The following is a 24,316-nucleotide window of genomic DNA, read 5'->3' on the forward strand; positions in this document are numbered from 1 at the left end:
GTCCTTCGGGTTTTACCTCTCGCCCTTGGCCCTCTCTAGGTACCCACCCGCACCACACGCACAGTTCCTGACGCGGGGACCGGCGGAGGTACAGTCGGCGCGGGGATCGCCACACGCCAACAGAAACCCACGTAGCCGTGGGCCACCCGGTCCCTTTTTTTCCCCTCACTCCCGACTAACGCCGAGCGGGCTGCGCGCTGCGAGCACCCAGCGCAGTTCTTAATTGCTTCAAAACCGATGATTTTGCGGTTTTATTATATATTTTCTTTTCTGTTTGTTTTCCCCGCGGCACCCAGACGCACACCCGGAGCCGCTCCCCGCCGCCGCCCCGGCCCGGCCCCGCTCACCTCAGCCCCCGCCGCCTCAGAAGCGCCCCGGGGGAGCCGCCCGGCAGCGCCGCCGCCACCGGCACCTCACCGTGAGGCGCTGTGAGGGACTGGCACGGGCGCGAGCGGGACCGTTGAGGAGCCACGCGCCGCGCGCGAGGGGCGTGAACACGAGGGGGGCACGCGGGGGGCGCCTGCCCCGTGCAGAGGCAGCGCGGCCCCGGCGACCCCGCCCCGCTGCGTGCCCCCTCCCGCCGGGGGGCGCCACCCGCGGCCGGGGGCTGCCGAGCGCTCCCCCGGCACTGCCCGGGCGTTGCTGCGGCCCGGCCCGCGCCGCTCCCCCCGCCAGAGGGCGGCCGAGGCCAGCGCCGCCGCCTCGCCCGCCCCGACGGAGCGGCGCCGCCGGCAGCGGGCAGAGGCGGCCGCTGCCGCCGCCGTGCCAGGCTCTGTGGCGGCGGGCACCGGCTGTCCAGCGGGCGCCGTCGGCGACGGCTGCGTGAAACGCTCGGCGCGCCCCGTCGGTGCGGCTGGCCCGCTCCTGGGCCGGCCGGGAGAGACCCCGGGCGGGGCTGGGAGCGCCCCGTCGGGACCGGCACGGGGACGGGGAGCGGCGGGACGGGACGGGACGGGACGGGACGGGACGGGACGGGGCTGCCGCGCGTCCCCGCGCGGTGCGCGCCCCCGGTGCCGCACGTCCCCGCGCCCGCGGGGCCGGGGCGCGCGCGGGCGCCCCATTGGCCGTTGCTAGGTGACGTGCGGCGCGGCCACGTGACCGGTGTTAAATGCCGCCCCGGCGGCGCGCGGCGCCGCAGAGCCCGTCCCGCTGGCGGCGGCGGGAGCGCGGCTGCCCGCCCCGGCCCGCCCCGGCCCGGCCCCGCGGGCGCGCAGCGCGGCGCGGCGAGCATGGTGCCGCGGCCCTGACCTCCGCGCCCCGGTGGGGACGGCCGCGGGGCGGCGGCCCGTGCCCCGTGCCCCGGCGGGAGGGCGGCGGGCGGGCGGGGGCGCGGGATGACCGGCGTCCTGGAGAGCCTAGTGCCGGACATGCACGCCAGCCAGATCTCCGCCGGCGGCTACCAGCAGCAGCAGCAGCAGCAGCAGCAGCAGCAGCAGCACGGCGGCCTGCACAAGCCGCAGGAGTCCCCCACGCTGCCCGTGTCCACCGCCACCGACAGCAGCTACTACACCAACCAGCAGCACGGGGCGGCGGGCGGGCCGCCCTACGGCCCGCTGGGCTCCTACCCCTACGCGGCCGGCGGCGCCGCCCCCTACTCGGCCAAGGCCGGCTACGACCTGGGCTACGCGGGCGCGTACGGCTCCTACGGGCCCTACGGCGCCAGGGCCTCCCCGGCCAGCAACGACCCCGGTACGTCCGAGCCCCGGGGGCGCCCCGCGGGAGCCCGGCGAGGCCGCGCTCGGGGCCTCGGGGGGGGAGCGGGGAGGGCGCTCGTGCCCGGCGGGGCCGCCCCGACGGGGCGGGCGGTGCCGGCGGGCAGGGCCCGGGGCGGCGGGGGCGCCCGTCCTCACCGGGGCCGCCGCGTGTGCCGCAGCAGAGAAGGAGGACTGCGAGCCGGAGATCAGGATAGTGAACGGCAAGCCGAAGAAAGTGCGGAAGCCGCGGACCATCTACTCCAGCTTCCAGCTGGCGGCCCTGCAGCGGCGCTTCCAGAAAACCCAGTACCTCGCCCTGCCCGAGAGAGCGGAGCTGGCGGCCTCCCTCGGCCTCACCCAGACGCAGGTAGGGCCCTCCCGCCGCGGGGCCCCGGGCACCTCCCGTCCCGACGGGGCCGGCGCGGGCGGGCGGGCGCCGTCGGGGCGAGGGAGGGGGCACGGCCTGCGGCGCCTCGGCGGGCCGGGCCGGGGGCTGGGGGCCGTGGGGTGTCAGTCTCCGGGCCGAGCCAGCGCCGGAGCCCGCGGAGCTGCGGAGCCCGCCCGGCCCCGGCGCGGCGGCGGCCCGCTGACGCCGCTCTCCCCCCAGGTGAAGATCTGGTTCCAGAACCGCCGTTCCAAGTTCAAGAAGATGTGGAAGAGCGGCGAGATCCCGGCGGAGCCCCCCCCGCGCCGCAGCGCCTCGCCTCCGCCCCCCGCCTCGCCCCCGGCCTGGGACTTCGCCGCGCACCCGCGCACGCCGGGCGGCCCCGCCAGCCCCAGCCCCGCCGCTGCCTTCCTCGGCGCCTACCCCTGGTACCCGACGGCGCCCAGCGGCCCCGCGCACCTGCCGGCGGCCGCCCCCCTCCCGCAGCCGCCGCAGCCCCCGCACCACCACGGCGGCGGCATCTTCTAGGCGCCGCAGAGACTCGAGCCCGCGGGGCCCCGACGTACAGCACTGGTGCTTTGGAGCAGCCCCGTCCCGTCCCGTCCCGTCGCGGTACCGGACCGAGCTCCCCGAGCTCCTCCCAACGCCCCCCGCAGCCGAAGTGAGCAGTGCGGGACCGGCGCCCCTCTCCTCTCCACAGCCCCCGTCGTTCTCGTCAAATCACCAGTGCAGAACTTTGCTTAATTTTATTTTTTATTTTTTTAAAGTTGATAGGTGCCTTTGCGGAAGACCTCATTTTGATGTTGGGGACTAAACAAAAAATAATAATAAAACGATAAAAAAAAGATAAATAATTTTTATATGTAGATTTAAAACGAGAGCCTCCCGTGTTTAAGTTATCCCTTGTAGCCGTGTAGGAACCAGCCCGGCGAGGGGGGGTCTCCCGCCCGTACCGTGCTTTCGGGCGGGGGTCGGGCCCCGACGGGGCCCCCCCGGCAGCCCCCGGCCTTGCCCCGGCGCGGTTCGCCGTTCAGACCCGTGAAACGAAACGAAACAAAACAAAAAAGGGTATTTGGGGTTATTTATTATGGAAAACTTAAACACTCTTTAATGTTTCTTTTACAATAAGCAGAGATTATTTAAATAAATTATTGATTCCATGGTGCCCGCGCTGAATTTCTTTGGGGACGGGGGAGGTCGGGCCCGCGGTGCTCACCTGGGGGGAGCCGCCTCTCCTGCTCACCACCGCGACGTTGCCGCAAGCCGGCAGCTTCCCCCCTTCTCCCCCCCGTCCTTTCCCGTCTACAATAAAGTCTCGCCCCTGCCAGTCTTCGCGGCGAGGCCATGAATCACTCAGCGCTGCCTCCGGCAGCCCAGACCCGGCCCTCCCCCCTGCCTGCTGGCGCCAGGGACATTTCGCCCGGGACTGGCTCCTGCCGTCTCACCGCCTCCCAGACGTGCCGGAGGGGTTTGGGGCACGGCCCCGGAGTAATTTCTCTCCTCTGCCTCCCCGTCGTTTGCACCCAAGCCAGAGGCACCCCCGGTTGCCTCCTTGCAGGGGCTGCCCTCTCCGAGCCGCCCCCCCGGGGGATGCCGACTCCGCGGAGGTGCCGGTGGGAGCGGAGCGGGACGAAAGGCGGCTGCTGCCCGGCCCCCGTTGCCCCCCGTTGCGCCCCGTTGCCCCCCGTTGCCCCCCGTTGCCCCCCGTTGCCCCCCGCTCCCCGCCAGGCCGGGTGCTCGCCCGGGACCCTCCGGCAGAAGGGGGGCGGTAGGGGGGAGCCCGGGGGGACGGCTTGTGCCTGAGAGCCTCGAGGAGAGCCCGGGGGAAGGGGTGGGGGCAGAAGGCGAAGGAGGAGTGCGGGAAGGAGAAGGAAGGGGGGAAGGACGGGAGAGGCGGCTGCAGGGGAGGAGGGAGCGGGAGAGACAAAGGCGAAGCCGCCCCGGGGAGCGGCGGTGACACCGGTCCCGGGCGGCGGGGGGCGAAGCTGCGGGGGCCTGGCGCGGAGCGGAGCGGGGCCAGGAGGGAAGGCGGCAGGAGCCGCCTCCGGCCACACGGACACGCGTGTCGGGGGGGCGACGGGCACCGGGACACCTCTCCGGCAGGTGACGGGTTCTGCTGACACCCCGCGTCCGAGCTGCGGAAGGAAAGCAGGGGCGCGGGGCAGAGCCGGGACGGGGACCCCCCGCCCCGTCGCTTTTCCAGGCGCTTCTGGTTACCGAAAGAAGTTCCCCGAGAACCCCCCCATCCCCTCCCCGCCCCTGCCGGCCCCCCTCGCCCGGCTGCAGCCCGGTGCGGCGGCGCCGAGACTGCCTCGGCCCCGTGGAGTCGGGCGCGGTGCCCGCAGCCGCGGGGGGTCCCTGCCCCGGGCCGGGGCAGAGCGCGGTGCCCTCCGCGCTTTGCTTCTCCTGCTCGGCACGTTGCCTTTTGCTGTTCATTCGGCGGCACTTGGCTGCGGCCCGCCGGCAGCGGCTCCCTGGGCCGGGTGTGCGGCAGCCGTCGGGGCACCCCGCGGCACCCCGGGCTCTGGCTCGCGGCCGTGCTGGGGGGCAAGGGGTTGCCCAGGCGTGCCCACGGCCACCGGCGCCGCAGTGTCATCCCTCCCTCCACCGCATATACACGTCCACGCACACGTGCGGCGTGAGCTTTCTCCCGTGTGCCCATGCTCCCGGCCGGGGCAGGCTGCAGGGTGAACCGGCCCGCCCCCCGACGAGGCGGCTACCGGGGGCGGGCAGGGGGGAGCCTGGGGCCGCCCCGCCGAGCTGGGCAGCCCAGGGGCCAAGAAGCGCCCCGGCTCCGGGGAGAGCCCGGGGGGGCTCGTCCCGTTCCGCCCCGGCCCCCAGCAGCGATCCCCCCCCCGTCTGTCCCCCCCCGTCGGGCCGGCCCGGGGGGCTCCGTCCGCTCGCCGCGCACGGGCGGGGCCGGCCGCGCTGTGCCGAGGGGAGGCAATTTGCTCGTTTGCCCCGGTGAAAAGAAAAAGCACGAGAAATTCAATTAAAGCGGCTCTGGCAAAAGGAGTTATTTGAGGCATGAATGTCTCCCCTAAAGCTGTAGCAATCATGTGGCATTAGACACTTCCGGAATCCTATAGCCAACTTGAAAAATCCCAGACCCCTTTTTTCCCTAATTTTTGCTCTGATCTGTAATTTTATCCACATTTGCACTAGTTTGAGCATTCTGGCTCTCCCATCTGAAAGCCTGCAATTACTATATAATTCTTCGCAATTTCACATGTCCTAATATGGACTGTAATTTTTGCGCAAGACAATTTCCTGCTATTTCAAGCATCAACATTGTCAAAGTTGTATGTACATAATAAATGGGAATATCAATGCATAGTTTTTAGCATAACATCTTGACTCCTCGATAATTATATCCGTTCGGAGCCTACGCAGAATTAGCCTGAATTGCATGGTAACTGCTGCTGCTTTAAAATTTTTAAAAATTACTCATAATTTTCCCAAAGATTACCAAGATCTCGAGTGCACAATGTCATCAGCGTAATGAAGAGTAAACATTTATGCTAATAATCTGCAATTTTTTTCATCAGCTATAAAGACAGAGGCTATATAGCAGAAAATTTCAGTCATATTCTGCAAGAGCAGAGCTGCAAAAAGGCTCCTGCGCTCAGAGGCATGTACATCTCTGGGGGATCTCAATCCACATTTGCACTCTCAGGATATTATTATTGTGCTTGGCTTCTTTTTTTTTTTTTCCCTCCCCAGCCCTCTTTCCCTGTCTCTCACACTCTCTCGCTCCTGTAACTTTCGTAGCCAAAAAGCCGCCTTCGGTCCTTCGCTTTGCCGCACGGAGCCGTGCCCCGGGGCGGAAGGTAAGGGCGGCGGCGCCGGCTCCGCTCCCCCGGGGGTCGAGGTGAGTGCGCGGAGCGCGGCGCGGCGCGGCCGGGAGACACCGGCGGGGCTCGGCCGATGCCTCTGCCCCGCGGACTCGTGCCCGGGGCCGGCCGGAGCGGGGGCTGCCGCCGGGCCGGGGACCGCGGTGCCGCTGGGCTCCGCCGGCGGCCGCGCCGTGCCCGAGCGTGCTCGGAGCGGCGGAGGCCGGAGCGGTGCGAGCGGGAGCGCCGCGGCCGGGCCCCCGCTCCGGCAGCCGGGGAGGCGGGGGGCGGGCGGGCCGGCGCGGGGGGGGGACTGAACTTTTTCCGTGGCGTGCGAGTTGCGCCGGTGGCAGGAGCGGGGCCGGCGGAAGGCGGCGGGGCGAGCGCGGAGCGCGGCGGCGGGGTCGCTTTTTTTTTCCCTCTGTCAGGCGAAGGGAGCGAGCATCGAATGCAAACGGGTTTGGACTCTGATATTTGATTTTTTTTCTAGTTTCAGGGGCTGCTCTGTGCTCTGCAATTAGATTGACACATGTACAACATCCCCAGCCATTCAAGGGGGTTCGCAGGGACACTCCAAAGGGATTTTTTTTCTTTCTTTCTTTCTTTTTGGGTGGAAGATATTAAAGAGGTATCTGTTGTTTGGCAATTTTGCTAAGTCTGTCTTCATTACTTCAACATTGTGCATTTGCTAATTTGGAAGCCCCTTCCTATTGACAGCTCTGCTCCATACACCTGCAAGCAATTTGCAGAGCTCCAATATAGGAGAATTGCAGAGATGGCAGCTCGCACCTATTTTATTTTTTTTTCTTCGCTTTTCTCAATGCACAGCAAATTTGGCTTTCAGTGCGTTATCTCTTTTGTTAATGCAAAAAGATTCCCTGGGCGAAAAAATTGCTCATAATTACCAGAGAGATGGGGAAACTGCATTAGAATAAATAAACCTGAAATTACTGTAATTATGTTGTGTTTGATGGGCTCGGCTTGTAATCAAGAAGAGAATACAGTGAAATGATGCTGACCCTCTTGGGTTTGCAGCTGTACGCGCACTTTGGGGTCTTTTTTTGCAGAAAAGAGTCATTTTGATCATCATTAAGCTGTGTGTAACCTATTTCAGAAGTGTTTGAAAATGAGGGGCACTTTTTTTTCCCAACAAGGGAAAAAAATATATCCCAAAATTACATTTTGCCATTTACAGACTCATCCATAAGGCTGTGTTTGCGGGGTGACAATTGTTAAAGGTATAATATTCGAAATCAGGACTTAATCATTGTAATGAGGTATTGTTTCAATATAAGCACCTTTGGATTATTCATAGTTTAATTAATATCCTCATTATGAAAATCTTCGAATCAGATATTTGATGAACTACTTGTCAGCAACAAGGCAGAATTAATTAGGCCTGTATTGAGATTAACATTTTCAAATGTACAATTATAATAGACTCTAACTCAAGACCGCCTCGCAGAGAGAAAACTAATAATTTCTCTATTTGAACTGTTAGCGAGACGTTATTGAATTACTAGGAGCTAACATATCTTAAAGTGCTCCCCTCTGGTCCACCGCCCCGCTGCTGTCCGGCCAGCGGCGTTTGGACTCGGGACCTGCGCGCGTCCGCGGCCACTGTGCGCCCGCGGGGCCGCCGCGCTCCCGCTCCCGCTGCGCTCGGGCGCGGAGCCGAGCCTTTAGCCCCGGTTCCCGTTCTGCTCGCCCGACGGCCGCCGGGCAGCCTCGGGGCTGGGCGAGCCCTGGAGCAACCGGGACGGCTCCGCCGCCGCGCCGCGGGCGGCCAGGAGCAGCCGGGCCGGCCGTCGGGGCCGCCCCGACGGGGCGCGGCAGGGGGACCGCGGCCCCCTCCAGCCCTCCTCCGACGGCTGTGGGACGCGACCCCCGCCCTGCGACCCCCCCCTCGCCCCCCTTGTCCCCCGCCGAGCGCGTCGGGGCCGCGCAATTTGCGCGCTGCGCGGAGCGGCCGGGGCTGCCCGGGGCCGGGCACGGAGCCCGGCCGCGCTGCGAGACAGGGAGCAGGCGTGTCTCTTTTTCCAAACCGTAATTTTACTGTCTCAAAGAAACTTTATAACTTATGTACAAAGATTTGTTGTGTGTTTTTCTTTTTTTCCTTTCCTTCCCCAGATACAAAGCAATAAGTTAACATTCTCAATATAAAACTAAACTTTGACATATAGAACACTAAACACAGCTGAGCTCAGTTTATCACATCTTCCGAGTTTCACAAGTAAAATGTCAAGATCTCAGTACACAAAGCATCATGTTTTACAGCCACACGAAACAGAACGGAAATAATCATTAAAAAAATAACAAAACAAAAGGCTAAATTTGTGCAACATGTTTACAGAACAATAATAATAATAATAATAATAATAAAGAATAAAATATGTACAGCGAGTAGCTCCTGCACGTCGGTTTGGGCATCTCCGCTGCGGCCGCCTTTCCGCGGGGAAGCCTCGGCGGGGCCGTGCGGGACCGCGGGCTCCCCCCGCCGCCCTCGGGGCTCCCCTTGCGCCCCCGGTGCCTCGCTTCGCCTCCGCAAAGCGGCCGGCAGCTGCCGCCGTCCCCCTTCAGTCTCGAACAATGTGCATCTCTTCCCTTTGTCAGAGAGGTGAAAAACGCAAAGCATTCGGACCAAAGCTCTCCACGCACCAGCGAAGTAGAAAAGTTATTTGTAAAAGTTAAAAACTGCATCCTTCTTTTTGGGGGATTTTTTTTTCTTTTTCTTCCCCGGAGGGGCGGGTTGCAGAGCCGGGGATTTTGGGTCGAAGTAAACCGTGTGTCTGAACCGTGCGCTCAGCAAACCAGGTCGTCCGTTTGTCTCTAGCACTCTTATAGTGGTAATATAAGTCAATAAATAAAATCCCTTTCTTCCCCTTTTAACAACAAAAAATATACAGATGAATAGTGAGAGTTACAGAAAACGTAGAGGAAAAAAAGCTCTGGAAATTGTACAGCTCGCTCCCCCCCTGCGACCACAGAGCCCGTCAGATCGGGGTGGCAAATAGCTGACCTACATTTCAACAGACACAGACAGACAGACAGGACAGAGGAGAGGGCTCCCCCCCACAAACATATTTTTCTGATTGTCCCACAAAGCCGCGGCCGGCGCTCGCTCTGCTCCCAGGCTGTTGTGCGGTGCTCGGGGCCGCTCCGTCAGCTGTCAGCGGTGGGAACCGGCCCGCATCACATCTGTGCCCTCCTGCACCGAGCTACAGCGCAGCGTGCTAACGGCTCTATGGGCAGAGACCTCCTGTTTGTTTGTTTGCTTCCTTTTTTCTCTCTCTCTTTCTCTTTCCCCCTCTTTTTAATTTTTTTTTCCTTTTACTTAATTTCATTTTTTTTTCCGTGATGATTTTAATTCTTTTCGGGACCGATAGTGCTTGCGGTAGGGGATGGACGGGTGTGTAATCACATCAGCTGAGGCTGCTGCATAGCTTCTTGGTGGGCCGAAGGGTACCACGACGTGTAGCTGGGGATGTAGGTGCCCGGGGTCCCCGACGAGGCCTTACCGGAGGCGGAGGTGGTGTTCCACACCGGGGGCACCGGGGGCGAGCTGCCCGAGAGAGCCCTGCCGTTGGTCAGGGCGCTGCTCTCCAGGGCGGCCCCTCCCTGCTTCATCAGCTTCTTGAATTTGGAGCGCTTGTTCTGGAACCAGATCTTCACCTGCAACGGGAGCGGGGCACGGCTCAGCACGGCTCGCCACGGCTCGCCACGGCTCGGCGTCCCCCGGCAAGGCCCCAGGCGGGCCCCCTACAGCCCCCCCCGACGCCCGCCCGCCCCGACGGGGCCCCCAAAGGTCCCCTCGCCTCGCCCCACCCGGCCCCGCAGCTCCCCGGCTCCACTTCCCCCGCGGCCCCGTGCCCTGGCCGGGTCCCCGCCGCCGTTTCGTGCCGCAGAGCCGCCGGGACGCGTCCCCCCTGCCCCCCCCCCGAGCCCCCCAGGCCGGGCCGTGCCCCATGGACGGGGCGGGCGGCGCCGGGCCCCACTGCCCGCGGCTGCGGCCCGGCTCCGGGAATCGTGGCCCGGGGGGAGAGGGGAAGGGGGAGGCCGGGAGCGAGGCGGCCAGGGCCGTACCTGGGTCTGGGTGAGTCCCAGAGAGGCCGCGAGCTCGGCTCTTTCGGGGAGAGCCAGGTACTGAGTTTGCTGGAACCTCCTGTTCAGAGCCTGCAGCTGCAAACTGGAATAAATAGTCCTGGGTTTGCGGATTTTTTTCCCTTTCCCATTAAAGCGAACTTCCCCTCCTTCTACCACAGTGCTTTTCTCCGATTCGGCCCCTACAACCACAAACGATGCACAATAAATAATAATGATAGCGGCAATAGTAATAATAGCAGTAACAGCAACAGCGACAGCAATAGTAACAATAACAGCAGCGACATCGACAACAACAATCATGAGAAGGAAGAAAAGTGCGGCTCGAGTAACGCTAACAAAGGCTCCGGGCGATTATGGCAGCCCAGGCTTCTTCCCAGAGAAAGTTTGCTATTTTTACAGGCTGCAGTTTAGGTTTAATTACCCTTAATTGCATACATTGTTTATAGCGCTACGCAATAAATAATTACGAAGACTAATACGTGCACATCTGGGTTGATTTCTTTTCCAGCCGGGCATTGTGTGCTCTGTGTTCTGCTCCCCTGTGATCCTCAGCCTCTCCTGACTAACATTTTGTAATTTAATTTTAATCCCCCCCCGACAGATTGCTTTTTTTTTTTTTTTTTTGATCCAAGCATCCTCCCTCCCTCCCTGCCTTCCCTGCCCCCCCCGCCCCAAGCCGAGTGCACCTACCTGTCTCCTCTAACCGGGTCTGAGTCAGGCTGGAGCTGTTGGGGTAGGACTGCACTGAACTGATGTAGGGGTTGGTCGAGTGGCTGCTGACCGAGTTGACATAGGGGTAGCCCAGCGGTCGGGAGAAGGACGAAGCTGTGCTGTACGAGCTGTCAGGCTGAGAGTGGCCCGCGGAGTGTAAACAGTGCATGGAATAGTGTCCGTGGGACATGGGAGAAGGAGACATTTGCTGGCTGGGCGGCCCAAACTCCATAAAGACAGCCTTCCCTGAGACGGGGCTATTTAGACTCTCTGGCATGGTAGTCATGGTCATTTCTTGTCGCTTGGTCTGTGTGTGTGTTCTCTCTTCAGCTTGCCTTTTTGGGGTCTGTTGTGTTTCTCAGGACAGGAAAGAACCCAATTTAAGCGGAACAGGGTTTTTCACTTTCCATTCATAAGAAAATGGAGTTTGTCTCTTTGAAAAGTCTAAGCATGATGCTGGAGATCTACACAAACTCGCCTAAAAGCTTTGACTCAGCCAAGCCTATGAATATTCATGAGCCGGCGGAGCTGATTGGTCCGCCGTCTTGCATAATCGCTTTGGATTGGTCCGAGCCGCTCGGGGCTCGCCTGGACCCCGGTGAGCGCCGAGAGCCGGACTCGCAGCGCCGCGCGGCCCCGAGCGCCGGCCGCACGCCCCGACGGCCCCGACGGCCCCCGCGGCCCCGCCGCCACTCGCCGGCCCCGACGGCCGGCCGGCCCCGGCGAGCAGCTCCGGCGGATAGCGGGCGAGGCGGGGGCCGTGGCACCTCCCCCCGCCCTTCTCCTCCGCCCCCCGGCGCGGAGGGGCGCGGGGCCGGCCCGGGAGGGGCCGCCGGGGTAGCCCCCCCCCCCCCGGCCCGCTCCGAGGCACGGCACCGGGCCCCGCGGGCGAAGTGCGGCCGGGGGTCGGGGCAGCGGCTCCGCGCTCCTTGCCGGGGGTCCTCCGGCTCGCCGGGCGGTCATTGTTCGTCTGGGGGGGAGAAGGGAGGGGAAAAAAAAGAAAAAAGAAAAAGAAAAAAAGCTCCGGGAAAACAAATGCAAGGAAGCAAAGCTCGCCCGGAGCGGCGGCACTGAGCTTGAAATGGAAACTTCCGTACGCGTGAGCGGTGAATGAGGTGGGACTTGGGAGATCCTCCCCAGAAAGCCCCCGATGAATCCCAAATTACTTTGTTAGATAATTAGAAAGTGTTGATAATTATTTCTTTCATAATTCGGCGGTGTGGCTGTAACAGGAAAATGATCTCGTGAAAGTTCACACGTGCAGATGTATTAGTTACTGATTCATTTGATTAAATGCTAGTCTCAAGTGCTCTGATCCACAGCTGAAGGCGGCCCCATTAGCATAACACTGATGTTTAATTTTCATACGCATAATTAGCCATATATTTAACACTAATAGCAACATGCAGCCTTTCAGCATTAAACAGCCTGGGATTTGATCTGGCCTGGGCTGAACTTTCCCGGTTACACCTAGGCTGTCTGGGGCGCGCACTTATCGCGGCACCAAATCTCTGCAATCGAGCACGTTTTGGCAAAGGGCGAACACCAATAACAAACAACACTCAAAACAAATCGCCTGGCTGAGGTCGCTGGAGGTGGCAGCGCCGACTTCTCTTCCCCGCCGCCGGCTGCCGCCCGCCGTCGGGGCTCCGGGGCTCCCGGCACGGCGGCACCCGGCACCCCCGGCCCCGGTCCCGGCCCTGCTGGCTGCGCCGAGCTGGCAGGAGCGAGCCCCTCTGCTGCTCCTTTTTTTTTTTTTTTTTTTTCCTTTTTTCCTTTTTCATTAGTCGCTCTGTCGGTTTTAATTGCCCATTTCCCAACGCCTCTTTTACTCCCCCCCCCTTCTTTTTTTTTTTTTTTTTTTTTTTGCGCTCGCGACGCGTAAAGTTCATTTCCACAAAATAGCTGCGGATTGGTGCGGGAAGGGGCAGGAGCGGTGAATCCCACACGAACTCCTCCGGCAAGCGGCTCTGCCCCCGGCGATGTAAGTGACCGTCCGAGGCGGGGCTGCGCGCTTGGCCGCGGAGGGGACGGGGCGCGCCGCCGCCTTCGCCGTCCCCGAGCCCGGGGCCGCGGGTCTCCGCTCCACCGCGCCCCGAGGACCGGCGGGCTGGGCGCAGGCAGCCGTCGGGAGCGGAGCCGCCACTGCCCGGAGCACCCCCTCGCCTCCCGTCCCGCGGAGCGGGGCCGCCGCCGTCCCAGGGGAGGGGGCGCGGAGGCTGCGAGCGAGCCCCGGGGAGCGGGCGGGGGGCGGCCTCCCCGTCGGGGCCCCCCTCGGGCTCTCCCGGTAACGCGTCCCGCCTGAGGGGAGGCCGAGCACTTCTGTTGTTTAGTTTGTAATTAGAGTTACAAAGGGGTGCCGCAAATGCCGGGATTACCCGCGGGCGGCCTCCGCGCACGACGGCCCGGCGGCATCCTCCGCGACGGGACGGGACCAGACGGGACGGGACAGAAGAGGACGGAGCGTGAAGCTGCGGCGGCCCCGCGGGGCCGGGGGGCGCCGCTCGGGCTCTCGCTTAGCACCTGCGGTGCCCCCCGGGGGTTGTGCCCGGTTAGCGCGTGGCCCCAGACTGCTCGGGGCGGCCGCCGCTGGGATTTTGGGAAAGCCAACCCGCCTCCCCGGGCAGTGCCGGGCGTCCCTCGCCTTGCCGGCCCGACGGCACGCCGCGTAACCTCTGCGCGTTTGCAAACTTGTTTGATGCTTCGTTTATTTTTACAGGTTTTAAGGCCTTCCAAACTAATCTAAGGGACGAGCGAGCTGAAAGGCTGCCCTGCGGTATTAGAAACGGCCTGGGGGTGGGTCCTGCTTCCTGAAAAGATGCTGTTAGAAACGATTCGAGCTGACAGCTCGCCGTACTCGGGTGAAAGCAAACAGCGCGGACAAGCGGGAAGACGCCGGCTCGCTTCTGGCCCGGCCCGGCCCCGCCAGGCGCGCTCCCAGGCGGCCCCGGCTCGGCAGCGGCAGGACCGCGGGCCGGGCGCGCTCCCGAGTGCCGCCTGCTTGTGGCCGAGGCAGGAGCGGGTCCTGCAGCCGGTAAGTGTCACCGCCGGACACGTCCGGCCCGACGGGGCGACGAGGCGGCCGCCCCCCGCAGCCCAGAGCCGTCCCACCGCCCCGTCGGGCCCGCAGCGAGCGCCGGGGCCGGGCGTTCCCCGAGGGCCGCCCCCGCGGGCCCCATCCTTCCTCCGCCGCGCTGCCACACACCGAAGTTGCGCAGTGTCCCCCCGTTAACCCCCACGCCGGCCAATTCTCCAAGAGGGGCAGCCATCGGGCTGCAGGAAAGCGCGCTCCGCATCTCGCCTCCAATCGCTCCGTGTGCCGCGCCGGGAGAGCAGCCGCGGACAGGGGTCAGCTGCTGGGGAGAGGCTGCAGCCGCCGGGCCAGCCCCCGGGAAACTTTCTTGTCCATCCGAGCAGAGTTAGACAGCCCGGGACGCAGCGCCTTGTAGCCGCGGTGAGGCCAAACTGAGCCACAGCTCAGCTGTGAAGTCCTGTGTGTGTCCTGCACGGGACGTGGAAGAGGGGGACCCGCTCGCTGCCCTCACCCCAGACAACCCAAGCCCCCGCAGGCTGTGCGTGGCTGCCTCCAGGGTCACAAACACGCCATCAGGCTTTTATTAAATACTCACCAGGTAACACACAGAGAGGACCGTGTCCAGAGCCAGCCCCTCGGGCTGCTTTTTCTGCCCCTGCAGCGACTTAGGTGGCACCCATTCCCCAAAGAAATTACAAAAATCTTATCTCTGTCCCGGGTGACACTGGCAATCCCGCAAGCACAACGAGTCCCTCCGCTCCTCGCTCCATCTTTAGGCTTCTTCCACCACCTTAGAGAGGATTTCTGCTCCCTCTGAGGTAACCACGACGGTATGCTCAAACTGTGCTGACCTGCAGGGCACACGCAGCGGTTATCAGGGGGCAAACGCGGCCACCACCGTGCCCGGCAAACTCAGGCGGCTTTCGGCTGCCAGTGACCAGCTCGGGGACTTGGGGGAGATAAAAAACCCAAATCAGGCACCTTTTGTTGTCTACAGAAATCGCGGTCCATTTATCCTCCAGGATCTCAAATTCGGGGGAGCCTTCCATTATTATCGGCTCTGTAACAAGGAAAAAAAACAAACAAAACCCTGTTTTCTCAAGTTAGTCGCGCTCTCTGCGAGCTGCGGGGCGAGGCAGGGGCCCAGCAGGCAGCTGCCCTTCGGCGGGTCCCGGCCCCGGGCCGGCTCTGAGCTGCCACTGCCACGGGAACCGAGTAGGAAGACGAAACGTTAAGGTAGGGGCTTGCCCACTCCTCTTTTGTAAAAGCGAGGAATTTTAATCAAGCTTTAATTAAGACCCCGTGGATAATAACCAAAGCGCCAACCACGCTTATAAACAGCAGATAGTTTGAAATATTGGAATTTTTTAAACAGTCTTAAAATGTTCATTAAAGCGGCAAAACAACAATTTTCTGATTTCCCTCTAATTACCGCGCCATTTAGCCTCGTGGGGAGGAAGAGCGGCTTTTCCCCCGACAGCCCCGTGCCTGGCGCTCGGTGGCTGCGGGGCCGGGCTGTGCCTGGCAGCTCCGTGCTGCCCCCGGCCCGGCAGCGGCTTCGGCAGGCGGGAGGCAGCCGACAGACACCCCCGGGGTCGAGCTCTTCACCAAGATTCATGCCAAGGTTTTTTTCCCTTTACCAAATCTCGGCGCTCGGAAGTGTCTCAGCCCAGCACTTCCGTACGGCATTTTAAGAGTAATGTTTTAATCTGCTGCCTGAAGGGTCAGTGCCGCCCGCACCTCCACGTCCGACTGGACATTTCTATATTCAAATAAAGAAATAGCTCGGAGCTGGGTCGTTGTGTGCGTGCTTATTACAGACAAACACAGAATACATTTACTAACCTATTGTGAATGCCATTCCCTCTTCCATTAACAAGTCACTGTCATTGGCTAGAAAAGAAAATAAAAATGCATTTATACACACACACACAGATATATACTGGCGAGAGCAGCCAGCGCTCGCCTCAGAGCCCATCTGGGTGTGCAGGTGCTGTGCTGCCCACAGCCAGCCCCACACAGCGCTGGGGGCCACTTACCGTGGTGCCACACCTCGGGGTGCCCATGGAAGTACGACCCGATGCCGTGGCCGACGAAGAAGGGGCAGACCTGGAAGCCACTGCGCTGTGCCACCAAGCTGCGGGGGTAAAGGGGACACCATGAGGGAGCACGCTCTGGCTCCTGACAGCGCACCAGTGCCAGGGTGTCACACCTGTGTGGGGTTGACACTTCGCGCCCACTCTGAAAGAGAGTGGTCATCAGAGCTAGTGGCAGCGAGCCATCATTAGGTTTCAGAGTTAACATGCCCACAGGCTGAGCAGGGCAGCAGCACACCACAGCCTCCACCGAGATCTCCCTACCTGCAGAGCCCCCGCTGGGCCACATGCCTGCAGCCTGCACCGGGTTGTGCGGGTGAGGAGGGTCCTGCTGCTGGTGGGGGAGGTAGAAGGCAAACCTGTTCCCTTGCAAAATACTAAAAACACTCAATGGCGAAATGTACTGCAACTCCGGATCTGCTCACTCCAATTCACAATGTATTTCTAATGAACCCACCACGTCAGTACCAAATGCAAACCATAGCAGCTACGGCACTTGAGTTCTGCCTGGGAGCTCTGCCTTCTCCTTATGGCCTGTCTTAAGGAGCATCTCTGAGCGAGACATTCCTGCCTGCAGGAACAGGGCCCAGCACCACGCCTTACCCTTGCTGGGAAAGCAAAATCCTGTCCTGATCCCTACAGGCTGGAAGACCTGGAGGCAAGTGGGGTGTCCTCTGGCTGAGGGGCTGCCCGATGCTTGCAGGCCTCTTGCCAGGGCCCTGCTAGGTGGTGACTGGAGGCTGCTCAGGCAGCAGGGCCTCCCAGGTCCGAGATGGAAACACGCGGAGATCTGGGGGGCCTGAAGACAGATTAGAAGTGACAAGGAAGCTGCTCCTGCATATCATCCCCACATTGTTTCTAAAAGCAAACTGGATCACAGGAGCAAGGCAGGAAGACACTCAGTCTGAAAAGATTTTGTCTGTGAGATCAAAAGCCTCATTTGTTCATTTTAAATCAAGGCAGGCACTTCCGGTTTGCCTACAGCTATGGCCGAGCGAATGCTCCTCAGAGTGTGACTACAGGCTGACGAAGAGCGGGAAAGATAAGAAACTCGAATAAAGGTGCCAGCTGTCACAGAAACTGAAGCACGCGAACCCCCATGGGGAGGCTCTTACTCAGGTGCAAGGTGGCCTCAGACCTCCTCGTATAGCCATCACCCTGCGCATGAGGCCGTGCGGCCTCCTCAGCGCTCGTGCCGGCACCCACCTGTCCCTGTCCCTGGAGGCACCCACCGCGGCTAAAGGACACGGAGCGCCTCCACTGCGGGGCAGGAGTGAGAGAGGGGAGCCAGGTGAACAGTTGACAGTGCTGCCGTGTCCAGGCCTTAAGAACATGTTTTAACAGGATTTGTGTAGTAGCTTTTATCTACCCGTCTCTCCGATACAAAGACTCATCACATTTCTTTCATTACTTCTGGAGAAGAATGGGAATTTCAGGTTTAGTTGTTATTAGTAAGGCTAGAAATTGGGCTTCTTTTGGTGATATTCAAGGTCCAGAGTTTCACCTTATACATAATTTACGTGGAAAAAAATCATGAAGGCTTATGCAGTGAAAAGTCCTATTAATGATGGAAAAGTCTTTCTGCTGTGCCTCTGTCATGCCAGTCAGGTCTGGGTCAGAGACCTGGACTGGTTAGGACGATGCTGAAGGCCAAGGAAGAATGAGGAGGAATTAGAAAGTCAGATTACTCAGAAACATACACAAAATGAAATGGAAGATCTCCGGTGACCAAGCCCAGAGCAATGCAGATAATGGTTCCCATACGGGGGAAGCGATTCTCTGAAGAGACGGGAGAAGCTGTACACGCACTGCAGGGTAAGCTTTTCCTTTGCCTCCTTCTGCGAGTCTTTTTGCAAGAGCCTAAATGATGCCAGCAGCTGTTCAGCTCCGCCGATGCCTGCCCAGGGCACCCATGACTGCCACCAGGCCCCATACTCACTCCCGGCTGCTGAGTGGCAGCAGGGGCAGCTGCTCACGGGGCACCCAGGCACGCGAGGCACTGCTACGACCACGTCCCCTCCTCCTGTGGTGGAAGAAGTGGTTCTTGTGCGTTTTAGTGTCGAATTCTGTCACTTTCTTGCCAAAGAGCTCAAAAACAACTCAGCTGGTATCAGTACTTGGGTGGTTACCTTCTGTGACACCCGCACTGCCAGCCACAGTGCTCCCCCACCTCCCCACTTAAATGTGTCTATGTACAGAGCTTGGGCCTTCTTTATATAAATCGTAACGTGACCAATAAACCTGGAGTGACACACAGAAAACCTGTGGAGAAAATAAGCTGCAGGCATGAATCTTGGCCATGTTCAATCTGGTTTTAATATCTGCATGTGCTTCGGAAGCACTGTATGGGGAATTTCAAAGCACTCCACAACTACTAGCTTCACTTTGGAGTATTAAAAAAATCCTAGCGAGCTGTCATATCCGTGCGGAGGTACAGTGAAACACATGCAGCTTCCATAAAAAAAGGCTGCTAACGCCAGCTGCGACTTGCAAGGGTAATTTTGTAAGCACGAATGTTCACATAGACCGTAGATGCTTGCAGGGAGGACGTTGAAAGACAGGTCTGGGAAGTGTGAACTGAACTGCTGATCTTGATCATTCCTCTGGCCACTGGAGCTCCCAGGCTGTGGAATCTGGTTAAAAAGCCTGGATGTCACAGAGTGGGGCAGTTTTGCCTAAGTTGGCCATTTGCTGCTGACAACAGCTCAATGTTTTAGTCTTGCTACCTCACCGCTCGGCTCGGGATTTGTCAGTGGTGGCCTTTCTCTCCAGTTTTCCCCAGAAGGCAACTTCAGAAGTTTGCATTTCCTGCTCTGTGAAAACAGAGCGCCAGAGGAGTCCTGGCTACAAGTGGGAAAGAAGTAAAGGAGGGCGGCAGGAGCTGACCAGGCTGCGTGGGGCTGAGGAACCGGGCTGCAGGGCCCCTTGTCTGTGGGCACATCCCAGTCCCACCACTGCCCGCGGTGGCAGCTGGGCAGCAGAGCCACGCTGCACCGACAGCATAAAGGGAGGACAAGGATTCTTGGTTACAATCGCTGTTAAAAATATCCGTTGATAACATTTACCATCACACATTTTATTCTTTGAGCCATGTTGTATGCTTGGGCAGAGGTGAATTGGGCAGGATTAAAAGCATAATCATTTAATGAGCTCAGTACTTGATTTCATGTTTTGCTGCCATGCGTTACAGCCCAGCGGCTGCAGAGTCAAGAGTCCCTGCAGCACTGCTCCTCTTCTGCAGGCAGCAAAGCGCTTGGTGTCAGGATGAACTGGCTGTGGCTGAGCTGGTAAAGGAAGGTCACTGAGGGCAGGTGCCCACCTAAAACCCACGGGCAGAGCCTCCCAGGTGGTGCTGTCATGCTTCTGAGAGTGCACAGCGGAGCTGGGTGTCAGTTCCTTCCTGACTGCTGCCAGACAACAGCTAATTCCCTGCGAAAGGAGGGATGAGCGTGGAGACACTCGGCCTTCCTGCCAGCAGCCCAACAGGGAAATTGCAACAAAGCAGCAACAGGCAGGACTGCTCCTCTACAAAGCTCTCCTCGATGTTCTGGAGCATCCCTTGAGTTTTTGGGTGAACGGGATAAATCCCTCTCGCTGAAAAGGAGCTTGAAAGAATTTCCTTATGGGGCTGGCCCTGTGCCTCCCCAGAGAGCCTCAGATAGCCTCTAGGAGCACCTAGGGGACAATGGGCATCCCAGCTCCAGAGGAAAACACCATACACCCAGTCTCAGGACTGGGACTCCCACTCTGGGACAAAAAGTAATCAAACAACAACTCAAACCTACACTTAATTTTCTTTTTACCCGATTCTGTTACTTTTTCCTCAAGGCAGGTCTGGCCCAATAATCTAAGCCCCCACTGAGGAAACAAAATAAACCAAATCCTGCTTTCAGCCTGGAGCAATACCTCCCTGTGCCCTCTGGTGCCAGAGTGGGAGAGTTGGCTGATCAGCCAGGGCGGCACAGACTCGGGCTGAACATCCCAGCGAACTGATTCCCAGCTACAGCTGTTTCCCACTCACTGCCTGCGTCTCTCCCCAGAGACCAAACTTTATCACTGATGCTCAGCTGCACGACACCAGAGGCCAAAGTTACCAAACAAATCTGCCCTACACCACTGGGCAGGGGGCACGCTTGGGAAACACTGGAAGAGAGAACAGATCTGTGATAATTGTTTTCTTGTTCAGGGACCTGTATGAATGCATCTTTTTTATTTAAATTAAAAGTATTCATGCTTTTCTTAAATATATTGTTAACAAAATGACCATTGAATCATTGAATGGCTTTTTTTTTTTAATATTCTTGAAAATGGCATCAGCCTGAACTAGATTTGCTTATGATATTTATTTTCAACAGCACCATATTAACTAATTTGAGAAATTACAAATTTATACAGGGAAAATATTAAAGTATTTTTCTCTTAAATAGTAATCCTAGACTGAGGGAATGCACAAGTTCAGGGATTCCCTATAATGACAATAAATGTTGCGGTATAATTAGTAATATTTTTGAAAGCCAACAATTGTTTTTTGAAAGAAAGGTACATTTTAGTTTCAAACTGGAACACAAATTACTGTATTTTTCTTACAATAGTGCTGAACTTTTATTTGAGGTTCTCTGTTTCTGAAAGCAGACATGATGGATTGAAATAAAAGATAATTTATTGCAATGCTTACTTTCAAGTGCAGAGAGAAGCAGTGTAATTGTAATTTACAGTAGCTGTCAAGGAAAATCTATCACAGATGACATTAAAATGACTTATTTTGCCTGAGCCACTTATTGTTTAAATGTGCATAATCTGATAGAAACAGATTTTTTTTTAAATTCTGCTTTATATTGTTCTAAATTAATATCAAAACATATACTTACGAGTTAAACATTTTAAACCATTTATTAATACTTTCCTCACTACTATTTTTTCCTAGGAGTTGGAAATTGGTTTATTTAACAATATCACGTTTACGTTTTTTAGCTCTATACACTCACAACACTTGCACGTATCTAAACTCAATGGCTAAAAAGTAGATTTCAAACCAGATTTGTTTCTGTCTGAAAGAGAAATGTCATTAGTGTTAGAAGGAAATGGGAACACAGGGCCCGATTCTGTTCCCAGTGGAGTTGATAGACAGTTTTGCCACCATCTTCAACAGGAACAGGTTAGCAAAGATTCGCATTTTTCTAAGCAGAGTAACTCATGAATCCATGTAATCTTTTATTTGCGACTTCTAGCCGATGTAACAAGGAACCACTGGCCATGAAATACTTGATTTCAGCTGTCGAGCTTCAGTAACAAAGAATATGTTACAACACTGAATGCAAGCTTACCTCTGTGATATAATTATTCCCAAGCCACTTATAGAAAGCAAATACTCTGATTATTTGTGTCTAAGATTTGTTCTGCATACCACTTGAGCACCTTTACAGAAAATACTAATGAAAGATACCTAGACAGATCTCCATTCTGATGGGCCTAAATGTTCTCAGGTATTTATGATCTCTAAGTCTCCTGAAACTGAAGATTTCTATGGATTTTTGTATGTATGTATGCAGATGCAGAAAGACGAATAACCAGAAACATACAACTTCACTCAACCAAGGCGATCTTTCAGCAGAGGCAGTGTTGAAGTAGTTCTAAACACATCAGCACATTTAAATTGTCTACACGATAAAATCTTGAAAAATAAAGTTAATGACCTGCTATTTCATATGTAGTTTTGGACATCTACTAGCTTTGATTAATCTGCTTTTCAAAGGGGGCGCTGACTATATATTTACACTTTGCAAGTAAACTGACCTCCATAGCAACACAGCAAAAATCCAATGTCAGATTCAATTCTGTTCTTTTTCTTCTTCCTTTTTTTTTTTTTTTTTTTTTAATACAGCTAGAATTAATGTAGTGAATCTGTAATGAAATGCATTATCCTGCATGGAGATTTATCAGATTTTCCAATTGAATGCCATGCTTTGCTAGCACTAGCTGGAGTTCACCTGCATGTTGGTGTGGCGTGTGGCTCTTTTTTGTAAAGAGTTAAGTTGAACACAAAAAAAGGGAACAAAGGTCAGCACCCAGCCGCCACTTGAATGTGAGATTTTTCTTTTTATTCCCCTTGATGTATACTAGGCTCTGTGTTATTAGTCTTAATGATGGAAAATTGTAGTGTTGATACAAATCTTTTTTTCAAAGTAGTAGGCGGGAGCTCCATTTGTTAGTAAGTTTTTTTGTGACTAAAAGCCATGGACAGTACATTTATGTAGCAGTAAAAGGCCTAGATGCTCTTTCCATAGCAGAGCTAATTATTCCTACTGTGACCTTACTGATCTACCCTGTTCCTAGTACATCTCATCTGCACGCCTGTTCCTCTGTGTAGATGGTGTCAGAGAATATGAAAAACCCTATAATGAAACCATTTTCATGATGGAGAAAGGCTACTGGAGTTGCACTTGCTACAAAGAGGCTCAATTATATGAGTAATTGTGATAATTTTCTACATTCATAGCCTTCAATGGGGAAAAAAGAATGAGAGCCACAAAGGAAAATTACTTTAACAAGAAAGTACAGAGAGTAAAAATGGAAGAAGAGACAAAAAGGGGGAAAAAAATAACCAGAAAAAAAGTTTAAAAAATAGATCTGGAGGGAGGAATAGCAAGACAGGGAGAACAACAGAAATGCTCAAAAAGCCTATGTGCAGCTGTGTTGCACAATTAAATTGAATTTTTTTTCTGCAGTTGATGAATGTGACTACTGCAAATGTGCCTCTGTAGTTAGCTATCATTTGTTGTTCCGTGACAGGAAAAGGATAATTACCTCTCAGAGAGAATCAAAGGCTGACATGCCCTTTAGACACAGCCATGAATGCAGAGCTCGATAGAATGCTTGAATAAGAATCTAGTGTTCTGTGCCCCCTTCTACTCAAGAATAAATTTTGTTAAAATGCAAGAGCACCACCAGTAAATTTGTTGAACCCTAGGTGTTCAAAAATATGAGGTGCATCTATCGACTCATCCCATTTGCAAAAATAAAACTACATTTTGAATTCACTTCTATTATATTCATGGACAGTAAGATAGTGAGATATGCATTAAATTTCTTTTCCCAGTAGGGGTCTGATTCAACATTTCCTATGAAAGAACAGAAAGACACTATCCTTTTTCTCCAGGCTAGTTAGCCTATAATTTAAAACTGTCAAAAACACAATTTTATACAAAGTCTTCAATAAAAGCTTCTCAGATATAACCCAAAGAGGTTTTACTAAAGTTTGATTCAGACTCTGTTACAATATTTTTAAAGCTATAAATACATCTAACTGATATTTTGCTGCTCTCTTTTTTTCCTTAAAGTATTTGAAGATTTGCAAAGAAAAAAAGCAGCATCCTTTCAAGGTGACTAAGCCTTGCAGCTTTTAAGTAATTGCAACGTATTCAATAGTATGTTGGGACCACTAACAGTCCACTGAAGTATTGCTTAATGAAATGTATACAATATATGTCTTTTTTTTTTCAAACATTTAAAAATAATCTATAGGTACCTTCAAAAAATTAAGCCATAATTTTATTCAAAAGTGCCAGAAGAAAAGTCATGACTGCATTTATGTAACAGCTAGAACAGATGCAAAATAGGGAAAAATCTCTTAATGTGAGCTCTTTCTTCCCTCTGACGTTAGTATACACTGCTCTTTGTGAGATAAGAAGCTCTTGAGTTAAATATTTTTGTACTTTTTAAACAAAGAGACTTATTTATGTTGACTAATTCCTTTGTAACAATCATTATTGCTATACAATGAAAACAATGGTTTCTAACCTTCTTACATTGTTAGACAGATGTGATATAGTTTCACACACAAATAGAAAGAAACAAAAACTCACCACAAATTACATCTGTTAATATAAATCTACCTTATGAATATCTTTGACTCTTTCCACAGTTATCTTTTCTGACCCTGGTGTAATTCACTTAAAAAAAAAAATCTCTCTTACCCAAGGAACAACATTATAGCTTGGCAGTTCACATACTGATATCAGACTGAAATGATGGTTTTGAATCATAAAACATGTCATCAGCTTTATACCAAACCACCAATAACCTTTGTCCCACTTGCCAGCCCTCCCTTTACTTGTCAATATAAGGCTTACCTGATTGTGTTTCCAATTACAGAGAAGGGAGCCCCTGGTCTGCAAGCTGCAATTGCTTCATCTCTACATTTCCTGGCAACCTCCACTAACTTTTGACCAGATTTATCCACATTGCCCACCAAAAAGGTTTCAGAAGTGTCACCATGGTAGCCATTGTAATACACCTAAACACATGCAGAAATGTAAAGACATTTTCTCATTTTGCATCCAGAAACAGATTACCTCCTGAATTAAATCTGTTCTTTCTAGGAATGAGCTATGTGTTGCAACAGATAGGTCACTGTTAGGCTGCATTTGCAAGAATGAGACCAGAAAAGTGAAACATTGGAA

General features: G+C 55.7%; 3 protein-coding genes and 1 long non-coding RNA gene across 6 annotated transcripts in view; 2 read left to right on the forward strand and 2 right to left on the reverse strand.

Annotated features, from left to right (window-relative positions):
* The first annotated feature begins 1,292 nt into the window (after positions 1 to 1,292).
* Positions 1,293 to 3,198, forward strand: DLX2 (distal-less homeobox 2). The gene is made up of 3 exons (XM_035571103.2): positions 1,293 to 1,689; positions 1,877 to 2,061; positions 2,302 to 3,198. Exons 1-3 carry the CDS (start codon positions 1,335 to 1,337, stop codon positions 2,605 to 2,607), a joined length of 846 nt encoding a protein of 281 aa, XP_035426996.1. The 5' UTR covers positions 1,293 to 1,334; the 3' UTR covers positions 2,608 to 3,198.
* Positions 3,199 to 5,846: 2,648 nt separating this feature from the next.
* On the forward strand, positions 5,847 to 6,558 carry LOC118260795 (uncharacterized). The gene is made up of 2 exons (XR_004782302.2): positions 5,847 to 5,950; positions 6,403 to 6,558. It is a non-coding gene; the product is annotated as an uncharacterized LOC118260795 (long non-coding RNA).
* Positions 6,559 to 9,329: 2,771 nt separating this feature from the next.
* On the reverse strand, positions 9,330 to 11,234 carry DLX1 (distal-less homeobox 1). The gene is made up of 3 exons (XM_035571257.2): positions 10,707 to 11,234; positions 9,996 to 10,195; positions 9,330 to 9,584 (listed from the first exon to the last, which is right to left on the reverse strand). The coding sequence occupies exons 1-3, from the start codon at positions 11,017 to 11,019 to the stop codon at positions 9,330 to 9,332; spliced, it is 768 nt and encodes a 255-aa protein (XP_035427150.1). The 5' UTR covers positions 11,020 to 11,234.
* Positions 11,235 to 14,314: 3,080 nt separating this feature from the next.
* METAP1D (methionyl aminopeptidase type 1D, mitochondrial) overlaps positions 14,315 to 24,316 on the reverse strand; it is a 47,019-nt gene continuing 37,017 nt past the window's right edge. Inside the window, exons 6-10 of one of the 3 annotated variants that reach the window (XM_035536880.1) lie at positions 23,987 to 24,150; positions 15,801 to 15,898; positions 15,607 to 15,654; positions 14,743 to 14,821; positions 14,315 to 14,612 (exon numbers count right to left, since the gene is read on the reverse strand). In XM_035536880.1, the coding sequence (XP_035392773.1) occupies positions 14,534 to 14,612; positions 14,743 to 14,821; positions 15,607 to 15,654; positions 15,801 to 15,898; positions 23,987 to 24,150 (468 nt within the window). In that variant the 3' untranslated portion in view covers positions 14,315 to 14,533. Of the gene's footprint in view, positions 14,822 to 15,606; positions 15,655 to 15,800; positions 15,899 to 20,283; positions 21,138 to 23,986; positions 24,151 to 24,316 lie in introns of those variants that run through there. The other 2 variants (XM_035536879.1, XM_035536881.2) reach the window with 2 other exon arrangements.

Source organism: Cygnus atratus, chromosome 6 (genome assembly GCF_013377495.2).
Source record: "Cygnus atratus isolate AKBS03 ecotype Queensland, Australia chromosome 6, CAtr_DNAZoo_HiC_assembly, whole genome shotgun sequence".
Classification (NCBI taxonomy): Eukaryota; Metazoa; Chordata; class Aves; order Anseriformes; family Anatidae; genus Cygnus; species Cygnus atratus.

What these genes read in the sequence shown, in the direction of transcription:
- DLX2 (XM_035571103.2), top strand. Translation starts at nt 1,335, where the DNA reads ATGACCGGCGTCCTGGAGAGCCTAGTGCCGGACATGCACGCCAGCCAG. An exon ending in CCCGGCCAGCAACGACCCCG is followed by an intron (nt 1,690 to 1,876) that starts GTACGTCCGAGC and finishes GTGCCGCAGCAG; the next exon opens with AGAAGGAGGACTGCGAGCCG. An exon ending in TCGGCCTCACCCAGACGCAG is followed by an intron (nt 2,062 to 2,301) that starts GTAGGGCCCTCC and finishes CTCTCCCCCCAG; the next exon opens with GTGAAGATCTGGTTCCAGAA.
- DLX1 (XM_035571257.2), bottom strand. Translation starts at nt 11,019, where the DNA reads ATGACCATGACTACCATGCCAGAGAGTCTAAATAGCCCCGTCTCAGGG. An exon ending in GACCCGGTTAGAGGAGACAG is followed by an intron (nt 10,196 to 10,706) that starts GTAGGTGCACTC and finishes TTGTGGTTGTAG; the next exon opens with GGGCCGAATCGGAGAAAAGC. An exon ending in TGGGACTCACCCAGACCCAG is followed by an intron (nt 9,585 to 9,995) that starts GTACGGCCCTGG and finishes CTCCCGTTGCAG; the next exon opens with GTGAAGATCTGGTTCCAGAA.